Source organism: Nerophis lumbriciformis, linkage group LG08 (assembly GCF_033978685.3).
Source record: "Nerophis lumbriciformis linkage group LG08, RoL_Nlum_v2.1, whole genome shotgun sequence".
NCBI classification, from domain to species: Eukaryota; Metazoa; Chordata; class Actinopteri; order Syngnathiformes; family Syngnathidae; genus Nerophis; species Nerophis lumbriciformis.
The window spans coordinates 24,348,790-24,364,858 of record NC_084555.2 but is presented as its reverse complement, the minus strand read 5'-3'; the positions used below and the strand labels follow the sequence as shown (position 1 = coordinate 24,364,858).

Below are 16,069 nucleotides of genomic sequence, written 5' to 3'. Positions count from 1 at the left end.
GGCGAGGTGGCTCGTCCGCCGGCGTGGGAGTACCCACCGGAGACGATGGTGGCGCCCTCTGCTGGCCCACCGGAGACGAGGATGGTGGCGCCCTCTGCTGCTGGCCCACCGGAGACGAGGATGGTGGCGCCCTCTGCTGCTGGCCCACCGGAGACGAGGATGGTGGCGCCCTCTGCTGCTGGCCCACCGGAGACGAGGATGGTGGCGCCCTCTGCTGGCCCACCGGAGACAAGGATGGTGGCGCCCTCTGCTGGCCCACCGGAGACGAGGATGGTGGCGCCCTTTGCTGGCCCACCGGAGACAAGGATGGTGGCGCCGTCTGCTGCTGGCCCACCGTAGAGGATGGTGGTGCCGTAGGTTGTAGGCCCACCGGAGTGCATGGTGGCATCTGCCGGCCCACCGGAGTGCATGGTGGAGCCGTCTGTTTCAGACCCACCGGAGTGCATGGTGGCGTCTGCCGGCCCACCGGAGTGCATGGTGGAGCCGTCTGTTTCAGACCCACCGGACTGCATGGTGGCGCCGTCTGTTTCAGACCCACCGGACTGCATGGTGGCGCCGTTGGTTGCAGACCCACCGGAGATGATGGTGGCGTCTGCCGGCCCACCGGAGATGATGGTGGCGTCTGCCGGCCCACCGGAGTGCATGGTGGCGTCTGCCGGCCCACCGGAGTGCATGGTGGCGTCTGCCGGCCCACCGGAGTGAATGGTGGCGCCGTAGGTTGCAGACCCACCGGAGATGATGGCGCCGTCTCTTGCAGACCCACTGGGGCGAGAAGTAGCTGTGCCTCCCCAGCGGCACAGCTACTCATAGCCCCCCCCCCAAGGGACGGATCCCAGACGTCCCCAGATAGGCCCACAGACAACAGGGGTGGGTGGGAGAGGGCTTGAAAAGCGGCCGAACTTCTCTTCAAATTAGCCATTAATTCCAAAGCTTTGTTAAGCCTCTCTGCGAGGTTCGAATTAGGCTGGATTATTATGTGACGGTGTGTTGTTGACGAACCCCAAGATGCAGAGATGGCAGCAGGCTTGGTACAAGAAAACATGGTTTTAATGTTCAAAAATAAGAAAAGGAAAACACGAACCAGAAACCAGGAAGCAGGAACAGGAGTCAGGATCCAGGGAATAGCTTTAAGCACATAGCTAGCAACGACAGGTAGGAACGACAATAATCCAGCCGTGACTGGAGGAGAAGGCAGGTTTGAATAGCAGCTGGCTGATTGACACCAGGTGTGGCCAGGTGCCAATCAGCCACAGCTGAGGGGACACAGCACTCAGGGAGACAAGTAGGAAATAAAGACAAAATAAAAGCGCTGACAGAAAACTAAGACAAACGCAGAGAAAAAACTAAAACACAGTCAAACTGTCAGGGACAAGCCTGACAGTAGCCCCCCTTCCTATAACGGATACCAGACGTTCTAGAACCCCCCACCCCCCCCCAAAAAAAGTCCAAAGTCACGGGAGGGTGGAGGGAGGACAAGGAGGTGGGCCACCAGGCCAAATGTCCCCGCAACCAGCGGGGAAGAGTTAGGTGGCGACGGCGAGTTGAACGCCGCCGCAATTGGCGAGGTGGCTCGTCCGCCGGCGTGGGAGTACCCACCGGAGACGATGGTGCCGCCCTCTGCTGGCCCACCGGAGACGAGGATGGTGGCGCCCTCTGCTGGCCCACCGGAGTCGAGGATGGTGGCGCCCTCTGCTGCTGGCCCACCGGAGACGAGGATGGTGGCGCCCTCTGCTGCTGGCCCACCGGAGACGAGGATGGTGGCGCCCTCTGCTGCTGGCCCACCGGAGACGAGGATGGTGGCGCCCTCTGCTGGCCCACCGGAGAGAAGGATGGTGGCGCCCTCTGCTGGCCCACCGGAGACGAGGATGGTGGCGCCCTCTGCTGGCCCACCGGAGACAAGGATGGTGGCGCCGTCTGCTGCTGGCCCACCGTAGAGGATGGTGGTGCCGTAGGTTGTAGGCCCACCGGAGTGCATGGTGGCATCTGCCGGCCCACCGGAGTGCATGGTGGAGCCGTCTGTTTCAGACCCACCGAAGTGCATGGTGGCGTCTGCCGGCCCACCGGAGTGCATGGTGGAGCCGTCTGTTTCAGACCCACTGGACTGCATGGTGGCGCCGTCTGTTTCAGACCCACCGGACTGCATGGTGGCGCCGTCTGTTTCAGACCCACCGGACTGCATGGTGGCGCCGTTGGTTGCAGACCCACCGGAGATGATGGTGGCGTCTGCCGGCCCACCGGAGTGCATGGTGGCGTCTGCCGGCCCACCGGAGTGCATGGTGGCGTCTGCCGGCCCACCGGAGTGAATGGTGGCGCCGTAGGTTGCAGACCCACCGGAGATGATGGCGCCGTCTCTTGCAGACCCACTGGGGCGAGAAGTAGCTGTGCCTCCCCAGCGGCACAGCTACTCATAGCCCCCCCCCCAAGGGACGGATCCCAGACGTCCCCAGATAGGCCCACAGACAACAGGGGTGGGTGGGAGAGGGCTTGAAAAGCGGCCGAACTTCTCTTCAAATTAGCCATTAATTCCAAAGCTTTGTTAAGCCTCTCTGCCATGGACATCTCTGCGAGGTTCGAATTAGGCTGGATTATTATGTGACGGTGTGTTGTTGACGAACCCCAAGATGCAGAGATGGCAGCAGGCTTGGTACAAGAAAACATGGTTTTAATGTTCAAAAATAAGAAAAGGAAAACACGAACCAGAAACCAGGAAGCAGGAACAGGAGTCAGGATCCAGGGAATAGCTTTAAGCACATAGCTAGCAACGACAGGTAGGAACGACAATAATCCAGCCGTGACTGGAGGAGAAGGCAGGTTTAAATAGCAGCTGGCTGATTGACACCAGGTGTGGCCAGGTGCCAATCAGCCACAGCTGAGGGGACACAGCACTCAGGGAGACAAGTAGGAAATAAAGACAAAATAAAAGCGCTGACAGAAAACTAAGACAAACGCAGAGAAAAAACTAAAACACAGTCAAACTGTCAGGGACAAGCCTGACAGTAGCCCCCCTTCCTATAACGGATACCAGACGTTCTAGAACCCCCCACCCCCCCCCCAAAAAAAGTCCAAAGTCACGGGAGGGTGGAGGGAGGACAAGGAGGTGGGCCACCAGGCCAAATGTCCCCGCAACCAGCGGGGAAGAGTTAGGTGGCAACGGCGAGTTGAACGCCGCCGCAATTGGCGAGGTGGCTCGTCCGCCGGCGTGGGAGTACCCACCGGAGACGATGGTGGCGCCCTCTGCTGGCCCACCGGAGACGAGGATGGTGGCGCCCTCTGCTGGCCCACCGGAGACGAGGATGGTGGCGCCCTCTGCTGCTGGCCCACCGGAGACGAGGATGGTGGCGCCCTCTGCTGCTGGCCCACCGGAGACGAGGATGGTGGCGCCCTCTGCTGCTGGCCCACCGGAGACGAGGATGGTGGCGCCCTCTGCTGGCCCACCGGAGACAAGGATGGTGGCGCCCTCTGCTGGCCCACCGGAGACGAGGATGGTGGCGCCCTCTGCTGGCCCACCGGAGACAAGGATGGTGGCGCCGTCTGCTGCTGGCCCACCGTAGAGGATGGTGGTGCCGTAGGTTGTAGGCCCACCGGAGTGCATGGTGGCATCTGCCGGCCCACCGGAGTGCATGGTGGAGCCGTCTGTTTCAGACCCACCGAAGTGCATGGTGGCGTCTGCCGGCCCACCGGAGTGCATGGTGGAGCCGTCTGTTTCAGACCCACTGGACTGCATGGTGGCGCCGTCTGTTTCAGACCCACCGGACTGCATGGTGGCGCCGTCTGTTTCAGACCCACCGGACTGCATGGTGGCGCCGTTGGTTGCAGACCCACCGGAGATGATGGTGGCGTCTGCCGGCCCACCGGAGTGCATGGTGGCGTCTGCCGGCCCACCGGAGTGCATGGTGGCGTCTGCCGGCCCACCGGAGTGAATGGTGGCGCCGTAGGTTGCAGACCCACCGGAGATGATGGCGCCGTCTCTTGCAGACCCACTGGGGCGAGAAGTAGCTGTGCCTCCCCAGCTGCACAGCTACTCATAGCCCCCCCCCCCCCAAGGGACGGATCCCAGACGTCCCCAGATAGGCCCACAGACAACAGGGGTGGGTGGGAGAGGGCTTGAAAAGCGGCCGAACTTCTCTTCAAATTAGCCATTAATTCCAAAGCTTTGTTAAGCCTCTCCGCCATGGACATCTCTGCGAGGTTCGAATTAGGCTGGATTATTATGTCACGGTGTGTTGTTGACGAACCCCAAGATGCAGAGATGGCAGCAGGCTTGGTACAAGAAAACATGGTTTTAATGTTCAAAAATAAGAAAAGGAAAACACGAACCAGAAACCAGGAAGCAGGAACAGGAGTCAGGATCCAGAGAATAGCTTAAAGCACATAGCTAGCAACGACAGCAAACAACGACAGGTAGGAACGACAATAATCCAGCCGTGACTGGAGGAGAAGGCAGGTTTAAATAGCAGCTGGCTGATTGACACCAGGTGTGGCCAGGTGCCAATCAGCCACAGCTGAGGGGACACAGCACTCAGGGAGACAAGTAGGAAATAAAGACAAAATAAAAGTGCTGACAGAAAACTAAGACAAACGCATAGAAAAAACTAAAACAGTCAAACTGTCAGGGACAAGCCTGACAATATGAAGGGAAATATATCCAAATCCATTGCTATTTTTAATAAAGTAAGACACATGTTGAATAAGAAATGTCTGCATATGTTAAATTATTAATTTATTTTTCCATATCTAACATATTGTGTTGAAGCTTGGGGAAATGTTTATAAAACAAACATAGACCCAATAGTTAAACTTAAAAAAAGGGTTGCTAGAATAATACACAAAGCGTGCTACTATGAACCTACCAATCCATTATTCCTACGTTCAGATATGGTGTTTTCAAAAACAATGGAAATTGTGTTTCGAATAAAGAACAACACCCTTCCAGCTTGTATTCATAGGTTATTTAAATTAAGAGGAGAAATGTATAATTTACGGGGGATATTGATTTTTGAAATATGTAAAGTAAGAACGAATATAAAATACAAACGTATTTCAGTTTTAGGAGTTAAATGATGGAACAAGCTCAGTGATGAGTTGCAGACATGTACTTCTTTGTTAAGGTTTAAGAAAGCCTTGAAAGGTGAAATAATGGAAAATTATAAAATATAGCAATGATTACTTTCATCCCATTGATTTTTTAAACGTTGATGTTCCAGGCAATCTAATTTTCAATGAATCTATAGGATAGGCAAATATAAACCTTGGCTTCAGCCTATTCCTTTTTCGGTCATTATTTTTCTTTTTGTGTGTGTATGTGTATGATTGTTAACATGTATGATATGTGCTGTTAAATTGATCACACAAAATAAACTCATATCATTCATTCATACTTGAATACAAACACGCTATATGTTTTGCGTGCTCTGTTTTCCTCATTTAGGAGACGCAATCCTTTGCACACGGCTTTAGTGGTTAGCTTTGCGCGCGCTATCCAGTTTGCATGTTTTATAATACATGCAAACCATTAGTGTATATCTGGACCAAAGAGGGACGTAAAAGCTCGTCTTTAGACCCTTGTACATTACGACCCTCCTCTCCAAGCCCACTCACCTGTTCTTACCCCCCCTCCTTGGTTGAAGCTATCCTGCCGGGACCTGCCCTTGATTTATTTGGAAGGTCCTGGCAGGGAGAGGCGGCGATGAGTGGCATTTTAATGTGGTTTTGAGGTGTTTGGTTGAAAACACTATTGATCACAGTGCTGCAGCGTGCTCACACACTAGCACACACCCTCACTGTCCCACAGACCCTCACGCAGCCCTGAGGGAGGAGGCCGGCTGTCAGGCAGGGAATGAGTTTCCATGCGGGTTTGGATTAATGAAATGGGGCCCCTGGTTGCAGAGGAGAGCAGGGGGTCAGACCATTAAGGAATCCCTGGGCATGGCGAGATTGAGCCTGCCAGCCGACTGGTCCCTGACTGACTGATGGACATCAGAGGGGAAAGACGGATAACTCCTCATCACGAATGTCGGTAGGGCAGTTCCAAAACATTCCGCAGGGGGCTTATAGGCGCTTTAAGAGTCAACTCAGTGAAAGCAGACATTAGCTTGATGTCACCTTGTTAGACTCCGTACAATCTATCTTCAGTCTGTCACTGCTTCCACCCAAAGCAATTTCTGTATCATAAGGGAATTTGATATTCCCTTAACAATAACAACATCCAGACAATGCTGTTAGTCCCGTTATAGCACTAAGACATCATTGTTAGTCACCTCACAAAGCCCTTTGCTTTTTAACAGGAATGGATAGTTTCTAACTGCTCACTTATCTGATGAGCTTATTATTTAATGAATGACACAAAATCTGTGTCTCTGTGCAAAGAGTAGTGCTGTTTCTCCTAAAAATATGAATCCACAAATTAGCAGCTGCATTTTATTAAGCATAGGATTGAAAGTGTGGGAAAAAATCAGAGGCTTATAGTCTGGAAATTACAGTACATCTGCCTCCTAAAACCCCAGATTTATTTCTGTGCACGATCATATTCCATTGTGGTTAACCCTTATTAAGGCACTGGTTAATCAAACTATGGAATCGTTATCATAATACTTTTTACAATAACACACCCAAATGAATGCGAGAAAGGGCTATGGAGAAATTGGCACCTTCAACTTAGACTTAAAATGTAGTTGACAACCTAAATGGACGGCGGAAAAGATCATAAGGACTCCTCTTCCTCTTATCCAGGAGATCGCAAAAAGCCTCTGCCTGACCAGGGATCAGAAAATCTGTAGAGACTCCTCCCACCCCCACCAAGGACTGTTTTCACTGCTGGACTCTAGAAAGAGGTTCCGCAGCCTCCGTCGCAAAACCTCCAGGTTCTGTAACAGCTTTTTCCCTCAGGCCATAAGACTCTTGAACGCATCATAATAATCCCCTCAATTCCCCCCCAAAAAATGGATTAACTCGCTGGAATATAAAGACAATATAACATACATCCATAAACGTGGATGCATATGAAAAAGTGCAATATATTTATCTGTACAGTAATCTATTTATATCTGCATCTTATTGGTCTTTTATCCTGCACTACAACGAGCTAATGCAACAAAATGTTGTTCTTATCTGTACTGTAAAGTTCAAATTTGAATGACAATAAAAGGAAGTCTAAGTCTAAGTCTAAATGCCCACAATGCGCCTTCCCCAGTGGTACGTTGATAAAACAGGCATTAATAAATCAGAATTTGAACCTACATCTGAGGGGTGTCTGAACATGTCTTACCAGTTTGTGTGAATAACGTCTTTTTTGTCATCTTAGAACAGAATGCATTGTAAAGGGGCCCCAAAGCATACAGCCTGTATTATTATTGTTGAAGGAAATAGTGAACATTGTGATAAAATCGTTGTCGCCGTATTCTCAAATTACGTAAATATTATGTAATTTTTACGTAATTGTTTAGGTTTTTAGAGCGCGTTATAAGTGGAATATATTGAATCCCATTAACTCCATTGTTGGCTGACTCTTGCCAGCATTTATTTACGGGTTATAATGCATTAACAAAAGACAACATTTTTGTTCTTGTCTCACATAAGGTTTGTGAAATTAGACAATATTCCAAAATATTGCAGTTCCCCTTTTAGAGTCGCACGAGACAATGTGCCAACGCCTCAGGCTTTTAGCTCATTGGCTAGTGCACTTTACTCTCAATCAGGGCGCCATGCTTCTGTGTGAAGGGGGCGGAACCAAGCGCGTACCAAAATTCCACATTAGAGTGAGGTTTGGGGGGGGGGTGAGTGTGAGTGTATACCAGCTGATGCAGCCATGCGAGAGTACGTTTGTAAATCTCACACCACGATGCCTTAAAGGGGAACATTATCACAATTTCAGAAGGGTTCAAACCATTAAAAATCAGTTCCCAGTGGCTTATTTTATTTTTCGAAGTTTTTTTCAAAATTTTACCCATCATGCAATATCCCTAAAAAAAGCTTCAAAGTGCCTGATTTTAACCATCGTTATATACACCCGTCCATTTTCCTGTGACGTCACACAGTGATGCCAATACAAACAAACAGCAAGGTATAGCGACATTAGCTCGGATTCAGACTCGGATTTCAGCGGCTTAACACTGTCTGATAAGATAATTACTAACAACTATGAACTAGGTTTACAGCATATGAAATACATTTGGCAACAACATGCACTTTGAGAGTGCAGACAGCCCATTTCAGGCGCGCTAAGAACATATATTTTTCCACGATTTCAGCACTCAGGTTAACCATACCTAAATAGACACAAAATACTGCATTACACAAGACTACCCGAATGTACTCGAATGATTGAAAAAAATAAATGTTTTTTAGCTAAATTATTGTTAAAACAGTTTATGTATAATAATTTACGTAAAACCGCGAGTAATGAATAACGTTTTCATCAATTAATATATTCTGTAGACATACCCTCATCCGCTCTCTTTTCCTGAAAGCTGATCTGTCCAATTTTGGAGTTGATCAGCAGGCCAGGGAAGCTAGGGTCGATATTCTTCTGTTGATCATCTTCGGTGGCATAAGGGACGATGTGAGCCAAGACATCCAGGGGGTTTAGCTCGCTCGTCTGCGGGAACAAACTGCCGCCATTGCTTGCCGTGCTACCGAGGTCCGTTGTCCCTGAATAGCTCACACACTCCGGCAGATTCAATGGGGGTCTGGCGGCAGATTTCTTTGACTTTATCGTTGGAAATGCATCTGCTTTGAGTGTCGCAGGATATCCACACATTCTTGCCATCTCTGTCGTAGCATAGCTTTCGTCGGTAAAGTGTGCGGAACAAACGACTGACCGTTTTGTCGGCTTTCCCCACACCCTCGTATTTTGAACAAATGTCGTCCAATTTCTTGCCACTTTCGCATCTTTGGGCCACTGGTGCAACTTGAATCCGTCCCTGTTCGTGTTGTTACACCCTCCGACAACACACCGACGAAAGTGAGAAAATGGCGGATTGCTTCCCGATGTGACGTTGCCAAAATTCACCCATTTAGAGTTCGGAAATCGGTTAAAAAAATATATGGTATTTTTTCTGCAACATCAAGGTATATATTGACGCTTACATGGGTCTGGTGATAATGTTCCCCTTTAAGAGTCGTGCTGGACAACACATAAACAGCTCTGTCTTTCAGCCATCGACTCTCAGTTTGTGGAATCTGGTTGGATCGATGGGCGAAACAAGGCAAGGTCACACTGTTGCAATAAATACATTTCGGACAAATTTGATGTGTCTACAGAGAATTGGCATTTTTTTTACATGTTACAGTAAAAATGCAAGCCTGATTACTGAACCGTTCCCCTGAGTGGAGGTCTTATGATCCCCATTGACAATTTCACCCATGTCCAAAAGAAAAACCCCAGCACACTTCAACATTCCAATAAATGCACATTGGTCACTTTGCCTTTCATCCAGTTCAGTCATTTTTTTTTAATGTAGGAGTAGAGCCAGCCAGGGGAAATATCCAAAGGTTGTGTGAGCGTTTGTAAAATAGCAGCCAGGGATATTTCACAGCCCAGTGAACGTGCCCAAAGCGTGTTTAGCTCCAAGCTTGGGACGAGGCTTTATTTGACGGCCAAAAACACTGAGGGCTCATCATAATTCTGACTATGTGGGATGCTTTTGTTCAAACGTGCCAGATATGTGCACACGCTTCCAACTAAAGTACAAACGTGAAAACACGTTTCAAACTTGACGTACATATTGCCCAGGTAGCAGTTAAGGGTTGATATGTGAAGCAGTTTAAGATCGCCACAACAACAAACCCGGATGATCGGATTTTGCTGCTGCAAAGAGCTCTGGAGAATGCATTAAAATCAGATGCGCGCCCTCACCCAGGCAAAATTCAATTAATCTGACTTCATGTTGTCTTTTCCCATTTTTATCACAATTCCCGACAGGCAGTTGTGTTTTGATGTGATGCGTTCACATCAGAAGAAAGGCATATCAGTTGCTTGTGTGTTTCCAGAGAATGCACCGAGATTTAAGGATCACAAATCGCTGACTTAGTTTAGACTAAAGATCGTATTGACATGTTACTGTTTGATTCTGATGTATTTGTTCATAATCAGATGTGGGTAGAGTTGTCAAGAATTGTACTTAAATAAGTTACTGTTACTTTAGAGTAATATGACTAGTAAGTAGTCATGCAACAGTCATTATTTAGAGAGAAAAAGCTACTGATTCATTAAGTAGCTATATTTAAATTGTACTTGCACTACAATTGAATTGGTGTTTGTTTGTGTGTGTGAGAGAGAAACAGAAAGACATAACTACACCATGTACTACGCAAGATGCACATTTTACGATCACTTATGATGTTATAACAGGGCTAATGTTCGCATATGCACAGCTAAAACATAAAAAAGAAAAAAAAATACAACTCACCGCAACATGTTTTCTATAGTTGGAAGTAGTGTTGTCCCGATACCAGTACCAAAATTATTTTGATTATTGTCGGTACTTTTGTAAATAATGGGGACCACAAAAAATTGTATTATTGGCTTTATTTTGACAAAAAATGTTATGGTACATCAAACATATGTTTCTTGTTACAAGTTTGTCCTTAATTAAAATAGTGAACATACTAGACAACTTGTCTTTTAGTAGTAAGTAAGCAAACAAAGGCTCCAAATTAGTCTGCTGACATGTGCAGTAACATATTGTGTAATTTTCAATTCTATTATTTTGTCAACATTATTAAGGACAAGTGGTAGAAAATTAATTATTATTCTACTTGTTTATATCTGCTTACTTTCTCTTTTAACATGTTCTAGCTACATTTCTGTTAAAATGTAATAATCACTTATTCTTCTGTTGTTTGATACTTTACATTAGTTTTGGTTGATACCACAAATTTAGATATCAATCCGATACCAAGGATCAAACATTGGTCATACCGTATTCAAAGTCTTCATGTGTCCAGGGACATATTTCCTGAGTTTATAAACATAATATACATTTTTTTTAAACGAAAGTGTTGTGATCCGCTGCCCGGATCATATTTTTTATTTACGTTTTCAAGATACTTGTGTTTTTGGTTAGTTTTGGACTCCTTGAGTACCTGTTTTGTACACCTGAGTTTGTTGCCATGGCTGCTTATTATTTTCACCTGCCGCGTTTGTTCCCGACACGCACCTGTTTGTCATCACTGACATTATTATTTAAGCCTGTCCTCCCTGTCATTCGTTCTGGCTTCGTAGTTTGTTTTCGTGCAACAGTTGACGACTTTTGTTCCGGCTCTGTACCTGTTAGCTTCCATGCTAAATTCCTTTGTTTTTTACCTTCTAGCTCCCATGCTAGCTCTTTTAGTTTTTGCCTTATGTGCTATGAGCACCCTTTTTCTTTGTTCCAGTATAATTTAGTCCGGTAAATAAATCATTTATTTTACCTTCACGCTGTGTCCGAAGTCCGTTGCATCCTGGGAGAACGAAACCCCGCATCACCATGCGCCCCGGTCGTCACAGTACGAAGCCAGCAAAAAGTTATTTCGCATCGGGCCTGACGGAGGTGGATGAAGAAGGTGCGTGGATGGTCCTCCGAGCGATGGAGGCAGAGACGCTCCGCTGCAATCCAGATGAGGAGATGATATGGGGACCTGGAGGTGTTCTGGTCCCGATCGACTCCATCTGGCCCGGGGAGGTCCGCTCTCAGCCCGCTCGCACGCGTCAGCGAAGGCGGAAGTCGCACAAGACGGCTTCAGCTCGCGACAGAGACGCGCCACCCCCGCAATTCTTCCCTCCGGAACACAGCCAAGCAGCCCAGGATTCCCCTCCGCCGATGTTTGGTAATCCCATCACTCACTTTGCCAAACAGTTCACTGATTGGGCTGTCAGTCAGCAGGAGACCCGCGCGGATGACGTCATCCCGTCCACTGGTGATGACGTCATAGACGAAGACATTTTTTTAAATTCAGTCAACTCTTTTTGTCAGCCGCCTCCAAATGATTTTAATTCAACAATTAAATACTATCAGGACATTTTTGTTAATTATAAGTCTAGTCAGTACCAGTCACATTCTGGTTTTCAAGCCCCACCCCCTATGGCTCAAACTCCGCCCACTCCTCTGTTTTCTCCCTCTTGGTCGTCCCTATAGTCCACTATTGAAGAGCAGAATAGACAATTTGGACAATCAAAAGGGGAGGAGCCTACCCACCTCCTCACCTCCTCCCTCCCACCCCTAAAGACTGTTCCAGACTGCTCAAGACGCGTCTGGGATCCGCTTCTTGAGGGGGGGCTAGTACTGGGTGCTTTGCTAGTGGGCGGGCACAGCTGCGCCCAGCCAAGCCCAAACCTCCATGCCGGCCTCCGCCACCAGACCTTCGGCATGCTAAGCCGCAACCCCCGGCCAGGCCACCTCCGCCAAAGTCACGCCCAGCACCTGCTCCAAGGCTGGTTCTCGCACCAGCACCGAATCCAAGTCTGGTTTCCACACCAGCACCGACTCCAAGTCTGGTTTCCGCACCAGCACCTGTTTCCACGGCAACGACAACGACAGCCCGGACGCCTGCCACTCTGACGCCACCATCAACCCTGGTGGTCCTGCAAACACCATCCTCTCCACCTCCTGCTCCATCGCTGCAATGCACACGAGACCCCGCAGTGACCGACCAAGTAAAAAGGGCATTGCACCAACAGGCCAAACAACTTGGACAACAGGAGGAACAGTTTGGCGTTCTTGGGGCTTGCGTCAACGCCATGGCGGATCGCCAAGACGCCCGCCTTGACGCTTTGGAGAGACAGCTGGGAAGTATTCTCACCGCGCTGCAGGTGATGATTCCCCCTACGGCCAACCCAGCAGCCCAGCTGAGAAATCCACCACTCGCAGATACTCCGTTGCCTGCTCCGCCTCTGGCTCCGCCCACGCCGACAGACGAGCCGCCTGCTCCGCCCACGCCGACAGACGAGCCGCCTGCTCCGCTTCTGGCTCCGCCCACGCCGACAGCGACGACGCCTCCTGTTTCCGCGACGACGACGCTTCCTGTTTCCGCGGCGGCGACGCTTCCTGTGTCCGCGGCGACGACGCTTCCTGTTTCCACGGCGACGACGCTTCCTGTTTCCACGGCGACGACGCTTCCTGTTTCCACGGCGACGACGCTTCCTGTTTCCACGGCGACGACGACGCTTCCTGTTTCCACGGCGACAACGACGCTTCCTGTTTCCACGGCGACGACGACGCTTCCTGTTTCCACGGCGACGACGACGCTTCCTCCTGTTTCCACGGCGACGACGACGCTTCCTCCTGTTTCCACGGCGACGACGACGCTTCCTCCTGCTTCCACGGTGACGTCTGCTCTCTCCTCGTCGTCTCAGCGACCTCGGGTGGTCTGGCGGCGCAAGCGGCGCTCTCGGAGGTTAGAGTATGGACGCCAGTGGCGCAAACAGCAGCGACACCCGAGACGTAGTCGCAGAACTCTCCGGCTGCTGAACTTCTGGCGCCACTCACGTCCACCTTCTCGGCAGCCACAAATGTGGCCTTTCCGTGGTCGCCCGCCTCGCCTCCGGCAGCGGCGTTCCATTCGCCGCCGCCACCTGACTCGTCCCCGGTGGATTCGGGGACATGTGACCTGGCGACCCTCCGCCAAATCCTCCCTCCACCCTCCCTTGACTCTTGAACTTTGTTATAGTTGGGGGGGTTTTAGTTTTTCTAGGGGACATCTGGAATCTGTCCCTTAAGGGCGGGGGTACTGTTATGATCCGCTGCCCGGATCATATTTTTTATTTACGTTTTCAAGATACTTGTGTTTTTGGTTAGTTTTGGACTCCTTGAGTACCTGTTTTGTACACCTGAGTTTGTTGCCATGGCTGCTTATTATTTTCACCTGCCGCGTTTGTTCCCGACACGCACCTGTTTGTCATCACTGACATTATTATTTAAGTCTGTCCTCCCTGTCATTCGTTCTGGCTTCGTAGTTTGTTTTCATGCAACAGTTGACGACTTCTGGCTCTGTACCTGTTAGCTTCCACGCTAAACTCCTTTTTTACCTTCTATCTCCCATGCTAGCTCTTTTAGTTTTTGCCTTATGTGCTATGAGCACCCTTTTCTTTGTTCCAGTGTAACTTATTTATTAATTAAATACCTTCTTACCTGCACGCTGTGTCTGACGCCCGTCTGCATTCCTGAGAGAACGAACCCCGCATCACAATGCGCCCCGGTCGTCACAGAAAGAAGATGTTGTGAAGCCAAAAAATATGTACGTAATCATAGTAGTATCACTGGAACGAGCATAAAATGACATTTAGGGAAAGTAAATAAAACAATTATTTTTATCTTTAATTATGATCATGATTTCTGGTTATGTTAGGCCAGCAGAGAAGGCCTTGCTGGCCCTGACGGCACACCATAAATGTAATGATGAAGTGAAAAGATGTAGCAATATTAATAAAACTCAATGTAAAACAGTTTCTTCTTCACAAAAACACTCAAGTAAAAGTTAGAAGTATGTTGCATTAAAACTACTCTGACAAGTACAATTGATCCAAAAAGTTACTTAAGTAAATGCAGTGCATTACTACCTACCGCTGTTCATAATTCCCAGTAACAGGACAAATAAGTGATTCATTGATTAGGAAGTATGCAAACTAGGCATAATTTACTGTTGATTAAACACATATTGAAGCAGTAGCGTTGTAAGGAAAACACCAAGTCGTTTTAATTTTCTATGTCTATAAAGCAGTGGTTCTTAGCCTGGGTTCGATCGAACCCTGGGGGTTCGGTGAGTCGGGCTCAGGGGTTCGGCGGAGGTCCAAAACACACCCGACTCATCGTGTAAATAAAAACTTCTCCCTATTGGCGTATTACGGATACGGCAACAGCAGAAGTCACACTGATTTGCAGGTGTGTAATTTGTTGTGAGTTTATGCACTGTGTTGGTTTTGTTCTTTGAACAAGGTGATGTTCATGCACGATTCATTTTGTGCACCAGTAAAAAAACATGGTAACACTTTAGTATGGGGAACATATTCACCATTAATTAGTTGCTTATTAACATGCAAATTAGTAACATATTGGCTCTTAACTACTCATTATTAAGTACTTATTAATGCCTTATTCGGCATGGCCTTATTATAACCCTAACCCTCTAACCCTAACCCTAACCCTCTAACCCTGGCCCTAACCCTCTAACACTAACCCTAACCAAATAACTCTAAATTAAGTCTTTGTTACTTAGAATATGTTCCTCATACTAAAGTGTTACTAAAAACATATAACTTTGTCTTGAATTTGAACATTTTTTTATTTTAATTTTTCACTAAAGAAGGGTTCGGTGAATGCGCATATGAAACTGGTAGGGTTCGGTACCTCCAACAAGGTTAAGAACCACTGCTATAAAGGAAGCTCAGTCAAACCATCCCTAACACCAAGTCTTATTATTTTTAATATTGTTGTTCTAAAATGGGGTTACAACACCTCACCAAAGAGGCCTCCAGAGAAAGTCAACATTTATGTCCAGGTGAGGTCCACAACTAATGGCGGCACTACCTTATCTCTCTGTTGCAGTGTGTATGGATGCCCTGTGGCCAAGAAGAGAAAGAGTCTAGACAGGCAAACCCTGGAGACCTCCCCCAAGAGGAGCACCTACCTCAATGACATGGACAACTCTACAATGGAGGAGTGCTACGAAACGGACGGAACAGAGGAGATGGACGACAGGGAGGAGGAGGGAGGGGATGGAACGCTAGAGGAAGAGGAGGAGGAGGATGAGGTGGAGGAGGTAGAAAGCTATATGGATTACAACGAGGAGCAAATGGAGCATGAGGAAGGAGAGCTGGAGAAAGAGGGGGAAGAGGAGGAGGTAGAGGTGGAGGAAGAGGAGAGGGTAGAGGATGACGAAGAGGAGGAGGCTGTGGCGGATGTGGACTACGAAGAGGAAGAGGAAGGCGAGCATGGGCCAGGTAAGACGTTCTCATCAAATTGCATTTCACACCACACCGAGATTCAAATGACTAAAAAAAAGAAGGATTTCATAGGACTCATTTGCATATTCATGAATGCATTTGCATATTTGATGGGCCGTGTGAAGTAGTTTGGGGCTGGTCGACATGATGTTC

At 48.5% G+C, this 16,069-nt stretch overlaps 1 protein-coding gene across 2 annotated transcripts in view; it reads left to right on the top strand.

Annotated features, from left to right (window-relative positions):
- The window catches only part of myt1lb (myelin transcription factor 1-like, b), a 318,608-nt gene that overhangs the window by 176,555 nt on the left and 125,984 nt on the right, over nt 1-16,069 (top strand). For both annotated transcript variants that reach the window (XM_061968516.2, XM_061968515.2), the window contains exon 4: nt 15,519-15,913. In XM_061968516.2, the coding sequence (XP_061824500.1) occupies nt 15,519-15,913 (395 nt within the window). The remainder of the gene's footprint in view (nt 1-15,518; nt 15,914-16,069) is intronic.